The sequence below is a fragment of the Ailuropoda melanoleuca genome, chromosome 13, assembly GCF_002007445.2.
Source record: "Ailuropoda melanoleuca isolate Jingjing chromosome 13, ASM200744v2, whole genome shotgun sequence".
Classification (NCBI taxonomy): domain Eukaryota; kingdom Metazoa; phylum Chordata; class Mammalia; order Carnivora; family Ursidae; genus Ailuropoda; species Ailuropoda melanoleuca.
Genome location: NC_048230.1, coordinates 74,129,987 through 74,143,255, shown reverse-complemented (window position 1 = coordinate 74,143,255; position 13,269 = coordinate 74,129,987). Strand labels below are relative to the sequence as shown.

At 50.9% G+C, this 13,269-nt stretch overlaps 2 protein-coding genes across 7 annotated transcripts in view; both read right to left on the bottom strand.

The window, feature by feature from the left end:
- Positions 1–44: 44 nt before the first annotated feature.
- On the bottom strand, positions 45–6,487 carry LOC100469838 (progonadoliberin-2). Its single transcript, XM_034641861.1, has 3 exons — positions 2,081–6,487; positions 1,225–1,385; positions 45–1,104 (listed from the first exon to the last, which is right to left on the bottom strand). Exons 2-3 carry the CDS (start codon positions 1,376–1,378, stop codon positions 896–898), a joined length of 363 nt encoding a protein of 120 aa, XP_034497752.1. The 5' UTR covers positions 1,379–1,385; positions 2,081–6,487; the 3' UTR covers positions 45–895.
- A 368-nt stretch (positions 6,488–6,855) lies between these two features.
- Positions 6,856–13,269, bottom strand: part of PTPRA (protein tyrosine phosphatase receptor type A) — a 92,741-nt gene continuing 86,327 nt past the window's right edge. For all 6 annotated transcript variants that reach the window (XM_034641858.1, XM_034641859.1, XM_002918774.4 and 3 more), the window contains 2 exons: positions 7,967–8,102; positions 6,856–7,257 (listed from right to left, as the gene is read on the bottom strand). In XM_034641858.1, coding sequence (XP_034497749.1) covers positions 7,183–7,257; positions 7,967–8,102 — 211 coding nt within the window. In that variant the 3' untranslated portion in view covers positions 6,856–7,182. The remainder of the gene's footprint in view (positions 7,258–7,966; positions 8,103–13,269) is intronic.

Sequence of the window (13,269 nt, the reverse complement as noted above, 5' to 3'; positions counted from 1 at the left end):
CCCCGCCCCGCCCCGCCCCACCCCACCCCGTGTGTGTCCCGCCGGCGGGCCGGGCCCACGTCCCTCCAATCCCCACGTGGGGTAGGGTCTCAGCGGGGGTGGGCGAGGGATGGGACGGAGGAGACAACTCGAGGCAGCAGCTTCAGGGACTTCACATCTTTATTGGAGGGCGACAGGGCGCGACGCTCTACGTCCGGTCTGCGGGGTAGGCGGGTGATCATTCCAGCCGGCGCCCTGGTTACCTGGCCGCCCGGCTGCGACCTTGTCCGCCCCCACCCTTCCCGACCTGGTTTTGTGGAGCAGGATGCTGCCGCCAGGGGATCGGCCTGCTCTTCGGTCCTGCAGATGCCCCCTGCCCCCTAGAGGCCCCAGCTGGGGGCTCTGTAGCTCCCTGGGCGTTGTCCACCCTTAACGCACCTCGTTTGTAAAAACCTGAGCTCATACCGTCTTAATTAGGTGGTAAGTTTTTTGCCTTATAGGAATTTACAACTTTCTTCTTCAGTTACCGCTCTCTTGGTGCACTTTAAATTTGCAAAATAGTAATAACCCATCTCTGCACAGCGGTCTTCTGCAATCACTGTCATTCGTAGTGCATGTCAGTGACCACCTGGTTCCTGGGGCCGTCCTCGAGACACACTGGCTTCTCCTGACAAGAAAGAAGCCTCGAGGACCCCACTACAGCCAGTCTTACTTATGGAGTTTTAGTACAATTATCTCCACTCCACTAGTGACTTCTAATCTTAACGTAAGTATCTTATCATAAATTGCCTAGAATTCTGGGAAATTGGAAGGATAGCAGATGGAATCCTGCTGTGTGCGCCAGGGGGTGCCTTGGCAGGGGGCGTCTCAGTGTTGTCTCATTACCCCCTCTTCTGTCCACATAGCCCCCAAGTCCTTAGCCACAACGGCCCCTGCTGGCCAATGCCAGGCCTCTCGCTGTACTTACCAGCAGTGTCTTCACCAGGTGCTGCTTCTGACGGAGGGGCCACCAGCCTGTGGTTCTGGCCTCCCAGGGCACACTGTTCTCTGGGGGAGCCAGGGCATTGCTTGGGAGGTTATGGGCCGCCTGGTCTGGGCTGCTTGCTGCAGTGCCCAGGACCCTTCCTCAGAAAGGAGCCAAGGCTGCAGCCTGCCCACTACTCCCACCCCAGGCTCACAGTAGGTGAAGGAGCCCCAGCCAGCACCTTCTTCCTCCCACTCAGGCTTGGGAGACCCTTAACCCACCTAGGAGCCTTGGAGCATGCTGGGGGTGCTGGGCTGAGCTGGAAGCTCGTTTTCCTCCAGGGTACCAGCCATGGGACCAGTGCTGAGCCTTCAAGGATCCAGGGTGGACGGTCAGCAGCAGCAGTAGCAGAAAGCCTAGCCTGCAGCTGGCCATGGCAGGGCTGCTCCCATGGATAGTGGACAGCACTCAAGAAGAGACACTTCCATCCATACCTCCTTCCTTTTCTTTCAGGGTCCCCTTGGACAACTGGCACTTCAGGGGTGTCGTTAGTGTTTCCTAATGCCCTTCCCTCTTCTGCCACTGCTCCTCATCCCAGGACTCTAGGGATCTGGACCTCAAAGGCTCCTGGCAGCTCGCCTTCCCCAGAGCCCCCTGGGGCACAGAGGATCCCAGCCTTGCCAGCTGAGGGCCCTCCTCAGTCCAGCAGGCCTACCGCTCCTTCCTTCAGGGATTCCAGAGGTGGGAGATGGTTGGGAGAGGAACAGAGACTTGGGTGAGGGGAGCTCTTCAAGAGCCAGGAAGCAATGTAAGGGCATTTGGGGCAGCTGGTGCATGGCACGCTGCCTCTATTCTCTGTGGTTTAACATCTCTCTTCCATGGCAGGTGGGGATGTAGAATGGATGTGTGGTGGTGACAGGGGCAAGTGCTTCTACCCCTTGTCCCTCCTACACTAGAGGCAGTAGGCACAGGAACAGCACTGGGGAGAGAAAGGCAAGGGTCCCCCCGCCCCCCACCCTGGGACGTGGTTCATGGGTAGAGGGACTTGGGAGAGAGAAGAGGAACAGTGTGCACACACCCAGGACAGACTTCCGTCCAGGAGCCCCAGCCCTTGGGGAGAGCAGCCTCTTCACTCACCCAGGGAAAGCTGCGGATGAGGGGACTCCTTGAGGTGGCTCCTCCAGGCGAGTAGGACCCCCAGACAGGCAGCTCTGGGATTTATTGATCAGGTGACTCCACCCCCTGTTCCTGGTCCACACACTCCAGTGACGTCTCAAAGAGGGAGGAGGATCAGCCAGCCACCCAACATCCTTCCCTGCCCAGTGCGTGCTCCTAGTTTATTTTTAGCCAGTGGCCCTAGGATCAGTCACCAGACTGCTCCCTCTCCCTACCTTCCCAGGGATCTGAAGCTGTAAGACTCCTGCTGCAGCCTGGCCAGGCCCTCAAGAATCATCTTCCCACTTCCCAGGCTGTATCCTCAAGTTCCTGCATTTGGCCTACAAAGCCCTCAGTCTTCTCCAACCCAAAAGGAAACTGTGGCCCGGAGGGGGCCAGAAAAAGCCAACTGTGCCACACAGTTGGCTGCCTGAGTGGGGAACCCAGAAACCCGTGAAGAGTCTGGGGGAGACTATGAGGGCCTGAGGGCTTGTTTGCCCCACTGTAAATTGGGCTGGATGGAGCAGTCCTCATCCACACACCTGGGCACCAGGGTGGGGGTCACTCCAGATGGAGGCAGGTTTGGGTGGGGCATACCTACCCCCAGGTGGTTTCTCTCTCCTCCCAGGAGGCCCATGAGAAGGGGCCAGTTAAGGGGGCAGTCAGTGCAGCATTTGTGGGCCTATAAATGAGCAGGGGGAGGGCAGGAACAGTTTTGCCTCTCAAGGTTCCAAGCCTTCCCCTGTGCTCAACCCAGGACTATTTCATGGAGTTGGGCACTGCTAACCTAGGACCCTCGAAATGTGCCCCCACCTCTCAATCTGCGTCAGCTCAGCTTTCCACCGCCAGCTATTAGCCTGGGGGCCAGGGGGAGGGCAAAGGCCTGTTTACAGGGTTAATAGCCAATTTCCACATTTCACATTTTGGCTGAACAGCAAATGCAAGGGCCAGGGTCAGGCTTGGCGTTGTGCTGTGCTGGCCAGTCGTTAGGAGAGCAAGTGCGTCAAATCCTGTTGTAAAGCGGGGGAGGGGATAACATAAGGAGCACCACAGTCATCAACAGGCACCTTGACTTCAGCTGCTCAGGCAGAAGGCACACGTGAATTTTCAAAATGACTTATCTTTAGCAGGGACCCGAAGCAATGTGTGGACTGTATATTCAGTTAAATTGTTTCGGGAAACACATTTTGTTCCTATATGTGTTGGTTAACCAAGTAATTTTTAGGAAAACATTTGTAGTTTAGTGAAAATGAATGAGTTCAATAAACTAGCTTAGTTCTGGTTTGGGTTTACAGAACGTTTTATTCGAAGTCCTGTGTTTATTTTAAAAGAGGAATGGGGTGCCTTTCTTTTTTCAGTAATGTGTGCTTTTTCCTAAAAAATCCAAACCAGAACTAAGCTTCCCAGGGGACACTCTGGTTCCATTCTGGCAACATCCGTAGCTTTTCAAGAATGTTTGCTGTCCCCTTCCACATTACAGACTCTGAAATTCATCCTCCTATCCCTCTCGGCAGGACACAGAAAGCCATTCTGTAATGGCCATTCACCACTGAGCTCCAACTAATGGCTAGCCCTGAGGATAGGACTTTATCCATCTGGGAGCATCTGCGAAAGCAGGGGAGGCTTACGGCTGAGTGTTCAGGTGCTGCTGGAGCACAGAGGGGCACAAACCCCAGATCAGATGGTCTGGGTGAAAGATGACAAGGAGTTAGCTGGAGTCTGCACATGGGGCAGCTGTGGTGCTCCCACATAAGGAACCAAAACGGAGAGAAGAGTCAACACAGGAACTGCCAGTGGATCCGGATCCCCGGGCCTGAGGTGGAGGGAGAGAGGTACAGAGAATGCTGGAAGGCCGCAGGAAGGGACGGTAGACTCTGGAGAGACCAGGTGAACCCCTGGGCAGGGGGAGTGTGAGACAGGTGCCTGTGGATCACCCTGTGCAGTCACTTGGCAGGAAGCATGGTATGCTGACCTGGAGCTCAGGAGGGGAGCTCAGGGTTGGAAAGGGCTGAGGGTCCACAACACACAGACCACAGGAATGCCCGGTCTCTGAGGAAGGAGAACAAGGTGGAGCAGAGGCTAGAGAGAGAGAGAAGGGAGGAACTAGTGGACAGAGAGTGGATCCCTGGCAAGCGGTAAGAAAGGAATCTGTGGGGATGAAGGGTGGAAGAGGGGTGAGTGAGTCTATCATAAAGGCAGGAGACTACAGGCCTGGGGGAAGTGACTTTTTTTTTTTTTTTTTTAATTAAAATCAAAGACGTGTGCATTTGGTGGTGGTGGTGGAGTGCTGCAGGAAACTGAATGCCCAGGAGGGCACTGACTTGATGAAGTGAGGTCTGAGCACAGTGGGCACTGGATGCCTCGCTCCCCTTCTGAGAAATCCTCCCGGCTCTAGCTCTAACTCCAGGGGGCAAAGCCGAGGAGCTGAGGGGCAGGCACTGGATGAAGCAGTCACCCCTGCCGTTCCTATATGATGATGGGGTGTGAGCCCCGATCCACTTCCCTTTAGCCTTGACTAGTTCCTGTCGGGTTTATGTCTCTTGCAGCCATGCAAGTCCTGCTTGAAGACATCTGTTTCGCAGCCAGGTGATATTTAAAATATTGGCCCAGGGGCACCTGGGTGGCTCAGTCAGTTAAGTGTCTGCCTTCGGCCCAGGTCATGATCTCAGGGTCCTGGGATCAAGCCCTATGTCAGGCTTCCTGCTCAGCGGGGAGTCTGCTTTTCCCTCTGCCTGCTCGTGCTCTGTCTCTAATAATAAATAAAATCTTTAAAAAAAAAAAATTACTGGCCCAAGCCACCAAGCAAATCAGCAGGACTCAGCAGTACGTAGCCAGGCCACATGGGCGGGTTGGTAGAGGTACTCAGTCCTTCTGTAGGAACCCTTGGACACACTGGTGTGTAAGCTGCTCAACACCAGCCCTAGCAACAGGAGGTAGGCAGCCTGCTGGGAGGTAGGGAGGCAGCACAAGGCACATGATGGGCTCTCCTACAGGTTTGCCATGTAGCTTGCTGACCCGAGGCCTGCCCTCCTCCATCTGCCAGGACTCGGTCACAGAGGCACCAAGAGGTAGCCTGCAAAGAGCCAGGGTCTCCTTCCCAAACATGGTACCTCATCAGAAATCCTTCTCAGATTGCTTAATTTACCCATGGTTCTTTGAAAACCACTGAGTTTTCAGTTTATTGCCGCTTGGAGTTCCTTAATTCCTAAAGAAGGACCAAGTATTTCTGACACACACTCGCTTCTCAGAAACTTCCAGAGGTGGTCTGTCATGGTGCCCCTGCCTCCTGAAGATATCCTGAATATGTGGTGAACTTGGCTCCCATCCTGGAGTCACCGCATCTGTTCACCTTCTGTAGGGTTCTGAGGCCTTCTGTAATGTGGCTCCATGTGACCTTGCCTCCTTTCACTCATCCAAATTTCCAGCATCCCTTGGGTCCAGTTCAAGTCCCACCTCCGCCAACAAGCACAGCAGCAATGACCTCTGAGTGTGCCTCCACGGCCCAGGCTGGGGTGCCACTTCTCAACTCCTGACGGTCTGAGTAGCCCAGGGCCGCCCCTGCTCCTTGAGAAAGGCCCCATGGGTCCTAAGACTCTCTCAGCCCTGCACTGACAGCTGTGGCAACCAGTTCACGCTCACGTTCCCATGACAAACTGCTCATGAGGATAAGACCCACCCTCCCAGCTATGCCAACTAAAGACTACATTTCCCAGCATTCTTCCATGTAGCCTTATGACTAGGTTTTAGCCAACAGGGGTGAAAATAGAAAGTACAGCTTTTGCTTCATGTCCTTAAAAATGAAGTTGCTTTCTTTCCATTTTCTTTTTGCTTCTCCATTGGAAAAGACAGTGATCCAGCTTCAGCCATGAAGACAAAAATAACATTCTAAGGGACACTGGGGCCACAAGATGGGAGAACACTGGGTCTCTGGACTGGGCACACCATTACATGAGAAATAAATGAACATCCACATTATTTAAGATACAAACGCTAGACACTTTTGTATAAATGTCAGGCTTGATATCAAGTTGGGATTGAAGACTCCTACCATCCTGGCCTCTGGATCTGAGGCGCTTTCACATAAAAGTCCTGGAAATGTGGACAGATATAAAAGGAAATGAAAGCTATTTAATCTAGTAAGTGTGGATATAAAGACTTATCCTGGACAGAGTGACATAATCCAGACAATTTTACAGCAAAGCACGAGGGAAGTCGGACTGGCCTTAGCCAGCTACCTCCTCTCTCTTCCATGCCTGTGCTAGGGAAACAGTGAGGATGCGGACCATCTTCCAGGGAGCAAGGCTGGCTGGGATCACTGCACCAATGATGTGCTGGGAATGGAAGATGGGTCCCGGCAACTAGCTGAGAGCTGGAGAGGCTGTGCCAGTTGGAAAGGAGTTGAGAGGATGGTGGCTTCTGAGACCAGTTGAGACCAAACACTAACAGCAGGGCCAGGAGTGGCCTAGGAGAGCTCCAGTCCTGGTCCGGCTGCCCCATCCCAGACAAAGGGAGACGCTTCCTCAGGGAGTCAAAGCTTTTATTACCTGATAATCCCTAGTGTGGTGCCAGAGATACCGCTCTGGTCCCTTTACTCCCCACAGTGGGTTGCAGTGGTGATGGGGGGAGGGTGGACAGGGCAGGGATTATTTACAGAGCAGGGAGGGAACAACAGCCTGAAAGGGGTGGGGAAGAGGGGGGCACCAGGACAACCAATTTCCTCAAGAGCTCTGAGAACTTTGTGCTTTTCTTCTTGGCTGATGCTGAGCTACCTGGAATGAATTTTGTGTTCCTTCTTTAGGAAAAGATGTCTAAACCAAAGAATAATACAGCCCAATTTCCAGGCAGAGGATTTCACGATATCAATCCAAACATCACACTATTTAATTCCCCAATAAAACATTGGAAAAAGGACTATCAGTGCTAACACATTTACATATAAAATCTCCACCTAGTAGGTAATAGAAGCCTATGTACCAATTTCTAAAACAGTTATAAGATATATACACAATTTTGGGTATATTAACAAAACAGAATATTACAAAATATTAAAGGCAATTTTCCTGTCCACCGGGTCTCATCACCTCTTACTTGAAGTTGGCATAATCTGAGAACGCGTCAATGTACTCCTGCACCACCTTGTAGCAGAACTCGTACTGCTCCTGCAGGGCAAGCGGAGGGAAAACCAGCGTTATGAAGACAACAAGGTACCCGCACCTCCTGACACACCTATTTTTTAAAAAATGGAAACTGGAGGGGAAGTGAATGTTTTTGGACTTGCACCTGAGTCCAGATCCTGCCTGCCAGAGTTCTGACAGCATTCTCCTTCTGGGTTGAGTACAGCTAACTTTGTCAAGATGGAGGTGACCTGAGAGGAAAGATGCGGCCCTAGGCCTGCAGATGGCTCTGTGTGGCCCGCACCTCACCACGCTTGCCAGGCTGCAGGTGCCCCAGCTCTCAAAGCCTCACCAACTCGCAATGCTCTTAAAATGCATTTTTCTTTCCCCTCAGACATGTCTAGTTCTCCAAGGTTCTGGGGCCCTTGTGGATGCTTGTCCCTCTACTCAGTGGTTAGTGGTCACTGAGCTGGTCAGGAGTCTGAGCAGAAGAGGAGGCACTCCTGAGTCTTCCCACCCCGGGACCCGCGGAGAAGTGCAGAGCCCCGTGGGGCACCCAGGCACCCCCTTCTAGCCTTCAGAGAGGCCACTTGATTCTCTTACTGCTGACAGTGCTGTGCCCCTCTGCTCTCAGTCACCAAGGCTCATTCTATCTGGGGCACCTTGGGAAACGATGGGCCCCTGGAAGAGCCTCCCCCTTGAGATGGCCCTGACAGAGAAGGGCTGTGGATGGGTGGTGGTGTGGGCAGCATACCAGTGTCTGGACCATGTGTGGCCTCTGTAGCCGCAGGCTCTTGACGGTCTGGAAGACATCCAAAATCCCCTCCGCTTTCACCCGTTCCAGGACTGTGCTTAGGGCACAGAAGGTCCCCGTCCGTCCTGCCCCCGCACTGTAACAGAGCAGACACATGTTACAGCCCACTGGGCTGATAAGGTGAAGACAGTGGCAATGAGCGCATGAAGGCCAAGGTTGAGGCTGGTGCTCATGGGAAGGGCTGTCACCTAATGGAGATGCTGGTGTGGCGTGGCAGCAAGGGCCCGGCCCATCTGCTCCTCTCCACATAAGCCCCGTGCTCACACTGCTCTGGGGAGGAAGGGGTACCCCCGCTGCCCTTCCTGGATGTCCCACTTTGCCTGCTGAGGGACTCACCCACAGAACAGTGGTGAAGAACCTCACACATGCTCCCTCCCACCCAGCACGGAGCCTTCATTGTCTACCTACAAGTGTGTCTGAATTGCCCTGATTCGCTGCTCACTCATGTTGGGATTCCAGTCTCTTTCCTTTCCTGACAAGCCCTACCCCTCTGCACTGTGTGTGTGCTGATTCTTTTCCATGCCTCTCATTTGCTTCTTAAATCCCAGGAATCCAGACTCTGACTCTGACACTATCCACCCTGTTCAATGTCATCAGTTGATTCACCAGACCCTTACTGAGTGCCTGCTGTGTGGCAGGGGCTGTGGTGGGGAACAGCACCCCCAGATAATAAGACCTATGGTGTGGGAAGGAGAAAGAGGAATAGGGGTTCTAGGCAGGGTGGTCAGGGAAGGTTCTCTAATAGGGTGTCACATGAGCAGAGACCTGAAGGTGAGGGCAAGGCCCAGCAGCTGTCTGGGGAGAAGTATCTCAGGCACAAGGCAGGATGTCTAGGTGCGGAAGCTGTGTAGCTGAATCTGATGGATGGAAGGACTCGAAGGAAGAAAGGAGAGTGGTAGGGGTGAGGTCAGAGCCCTCAGATCAAGCTGGCCCTTAGGATGTTATTAGGATTCTAAGTGATGTGGCCTGATTGAAGTTTTTAGAAGAATCTCTTAGGCTGCTGCATTGAGATCGGGGGAAGGGTGGGACAGGGAAACATGTGAGGCCAGTACAACTACTGGGAAGAGGAGGTGGTGGCTTAGACAGAGGGGTGCTGGTGGAGGGAGTGAGACATATTTGATTCTGAAACTATTTTCCATGTAGAGCAAGGTCGAGCATTAGATGTGCGTATGTGAGGAAATAAGGAGGAGAACAGTATGGCTCCAAAGCTTCTCACCTGAATTAGCTGGGGGGCTGAAGTGCCACTTACTGACTGGGGGACGGCTGGGCAAACAGTAGGCTTAGAAAGAAAGACCAGAAGTTTTGATCCGAACCCTTTAAACTGAAGATGCCGAAGTAGAAACGTTGAGTAGGTCACTAGACATACAAACCTGGAGTTTAGGGGAGAGGGTGAACTGGTGATAGTGACATAGGAGCTGGTATGAAAGCCAGGAGACAAGATGGGCTTGCCTAGGGGAGTGGCTGTTAGTCAACAAAGAGGAGGTCCATCTGGACCACAGATGGAGAGGAATCAGCCAATGAGGGCACAAACCAGGAGAGAAGCTATGCTGAAAGCATTCCACAGAGAAGTGGGTGGTTAACTGTGTTTGATGCTGAAGAAGGTCAAGGGTGATAAGACAGAAGGATCTCTGGACTCAGCAATGTGGAGGTCACAGGTAGCACTCAAAGGGGCAGTTGCAATGGATGTGGTGGGGAGAGGTTAACCGAATGCGCTCAAAAGAAGATGGGAAGAGAGGAACTGGGGAGTAAGTCTGGACAAATCTTTTGAGAAAACAGAGAAACAGAGGGGTACCTGGAGAGGAATTAGAGGTAAGAGTTTTTAAAATATTAAGATGGGAGAAATTATAGCACATCTGCAAGATGGTAGCTATCCAGTAGTTATTCAGAGGAAAACGTGATGATGTAGGATAGTGAAGTCAGGTCCCTGAGGAGCCGAAGGAGGGGGTGGCTGAGGCAGAGAGGCCCTACCACCCTCCCCCCACCCCCAGATCCCTGCCTCCTGGTGTTCATGCCCTTATGCAGTCTCTTCCCCATGAGTGTGGATGGGATTTGTGATATGCTTCTAACCAACAGATAATAAATAGCAAGAGTGATGAGATGTATATAACTACACGTATGTGATTACGTTACACGGGATCATAATGCCTGTCTCACAAGGAGATACTCTCTTTTGCTGGGTTAGAAGAGGCAAGCGACCACACTGGGAAGGTCCACGTGGCAAGGAACTTCAAACAACAGAGGCCCTCTGTCCAGCAGCCCACAGGGAACTAAACAGTACCAACAACCAAGTGAGCTTAGAAATGGATCCTTCCCAGGGTGCCTGGGTGGCTCAGTTGGTAAAGCATCTACCTTTGGCTTGGGTCATGATCCTCGGGTCCTGGGATCGAGCCCCATGTTGGGTTCCCTGCTCCCCTTCCCTCTCCCACTCTCCCTGCTTGTGCTCTCTTTCTTGCTCTCAAATAAATAAATAAAATCTTAAAAAAAGAGAAAAAGAAAAGAAATGGATCCTTCCCATTTGAGCCTCAGATGGGACCACAGCCCTGGCCAACACCTTGACTGCAGTCCTGTGAGCCCCTGAAGCGCAGGACTCACCTAAGATGTGCTCAGATTCCTGACCACAGACTGTGAGATAAATGTGTGTTGTTTTAACGTGTTAAGTTTGTGGTAGTATTACTACACAGCAACAGATGCTTAATGCAACGGGCTTCAGAGAGTGGTCAGACAAGTTATCCACTGAACAGGAGGGATGCAGGGCCCACAGCGCCAATGCAGGGGGACAGGTGGCTGGGTGCTGGGAGCACATGGGAATTCTGATTGCTTCTCCTTTCTTAGTCAAACAGAAAACACCGTCCTCTCTTAAATATGAGGACAGAAGAGGTGCTGATGGCATCTAGATTTGAGAGGAGGTGTAAAATAATCATCTAGAACAAAAGCTGGCAAGCTTTTCTGTAAAGGGCCAGATAGAAAATATCTTAGGTTCTGCTGAGAAGAGACAATATCAGTTACAACTGCACAACTCTGACTTCTTGTGTGCTGAGCAGCGAGTGAGGCAAGGAGAGCACCATGTATGGTCTCAGTTCTGTTGCTGGAGCATGAGAGCAGCCAGTACAAACACAAACGGGCATAGCTGTGTTCCAATAAAACCTTAAATATAGACACCGAAATTTGAATTTCATGCAATCTCCATGACATGAAATAGTCTTCTGATTTAAAAAAAAACATTTAAAAATGTAAAAACTGGACACCTGGGTGGCTCAGTCAGTTAAGTGTCTGCCTTTGGCTCAGGTCATGATCCCAGGGTCGTGGGATCCAGCCCTGCACTGAGCTCCCCGCTCAGTGGGGAGTCTGCTTCTCCCTCTGCCTGCCCCTCTCTCTGCTTGTTCTCTGACAAATAAATAAAATCTTAAAAATGTAAAAATAGTTGTTAGCTTGCAGACCCACACAAAACCAGGTGGTAGGCCAGATTTGGCACTGGACCCTAGTATGTCCAGCCATGGTCTGGAAGAGTGGAAGGTGCAGAAGGATAGCAAGGCAGCACTAAGGGCCAACCACAAGGTCAGTGGTCAGGAATGTAAACTGAGGCCTAGAACCGGTACTTTCCTTCAGCCACACTCAGCGGCACGGTGCAGATATAGGGTAGCTAGAAAATCTGGGGTTTGCCAAGAAAGGGTAACCTACAGGGAAGGAAGTATTCATCTGGGCAGTCCAAGGAATCCTTTTTTCTTAAAATTTTAGATTATTTTTAATTTTTTAAAAAATAATCTCTACCCCAATGTGGGGGGCTCGAACTCATGACCCCGAGTTCAAGAGTTGCATGTTCTACTGACTGAGCCAGACAGGTGCACCACCAAGGGATTTTTAAAATTTTGCCAATCCAATGGGCACAAAGCCACATTGCACTGTTTTCGTTCTCATTTCTCAGAACATTACTAGTAAAGTTTAGCATCTTTTCGTGTTCACTGATGGTTTGTATTAGTTGGTGCACTTTGCCACTTTTTTCCTCAAGATAGCTTTTAAATGCTTTATTTTTGTATAGGTAATAAGTATAGGTAATAAATTAGCATAGTTCAAATTTCAAAACAGTCCCAAACAACAAAAGGTTTCCTTCTTACTCCATTCTTCCCCTTCAGATGCACTCGGGGGAAAGCGCCAATGTCCTCAGGTCCTTGCCTGTCCTTCCAGAGATACTCTTATGCATATACCAACAGAAACATATGTTTTTTAAGTTTTTTATTACTTAAATGATCTCTACACCCCACATGGAGCTCGAACTCACCCAAGATCAAGAGTCGCACGCTCCACTCACTCACCAAGCCAGCCAGGCGCCCCCCGCAACAGAAACATGTGTTCTTGCCCTATCTCCCGATTGCTTTTGTTCACAAAGCAATATGTCTAGAGGACTAATCCACACCCACTATATAAGCAGACTCCCCATTAATTTTTGTAGCTCTGTAGCATGAGATCCATCATAGCTTATTCAGTCAGCCCCCTATTAATATGTTTAGATAATTTACAATCTTTCACTATTATAAACAGTACTTCAGTCCTGGTGATTATGTCCTTTTGGCCACTTGAAGCACATTTACTGGATACATTCCTAGAAGTTCCTTTGCTCATTTTTCTGTTTTTTAAAACCAATTTGCAGTGATTTATGATACACTCTTCCTTCTCTTTTTAAGAATTTTTTTTTCCTAATTATAACAGCAATACAAACTCATCGTAAATTTTTTTCCCCTAAAGAGCAATCTCAAACAACATGCCCCAAACAAAACTCGCCTCTGCCCCCCAAAACGAGTCCCCTTATCATCTTTCTTCTGTCAGTGACAGCAATCATTACCAATAACCCTGATTTAAACTTGGGATACACCCTACAGCCTTGACTCCTCTTCTCTTTCACATCTATGTTTTCAATCTTGCTCATTTTCCTTCAAACTATTCTCAAAATAGTTTCTCTTTCCCTGTGTTTCTTAGGGAGGCCAGACCCTCAACCCACAGTGCCCAACTGGTCTCTCCACTGTCAATCTTGCCTGCTGCTCACCTGTACCCCATCACTATCCCAAATGCTCCCCTGCCCAACATCTTAACATCACTGGTTCCCTAGCACTTAATGCCAGGTTCAAACACCACGAGCCTCCCTCATTATCTGGCCCTGTGCTGGCCACCACACTCAACTGCCACGTGCTCATCAGTGTATCCTGCTCTTGTCCGTCTTTCCCCACTGTCGCTTCCCTGGCCTGCCTCTC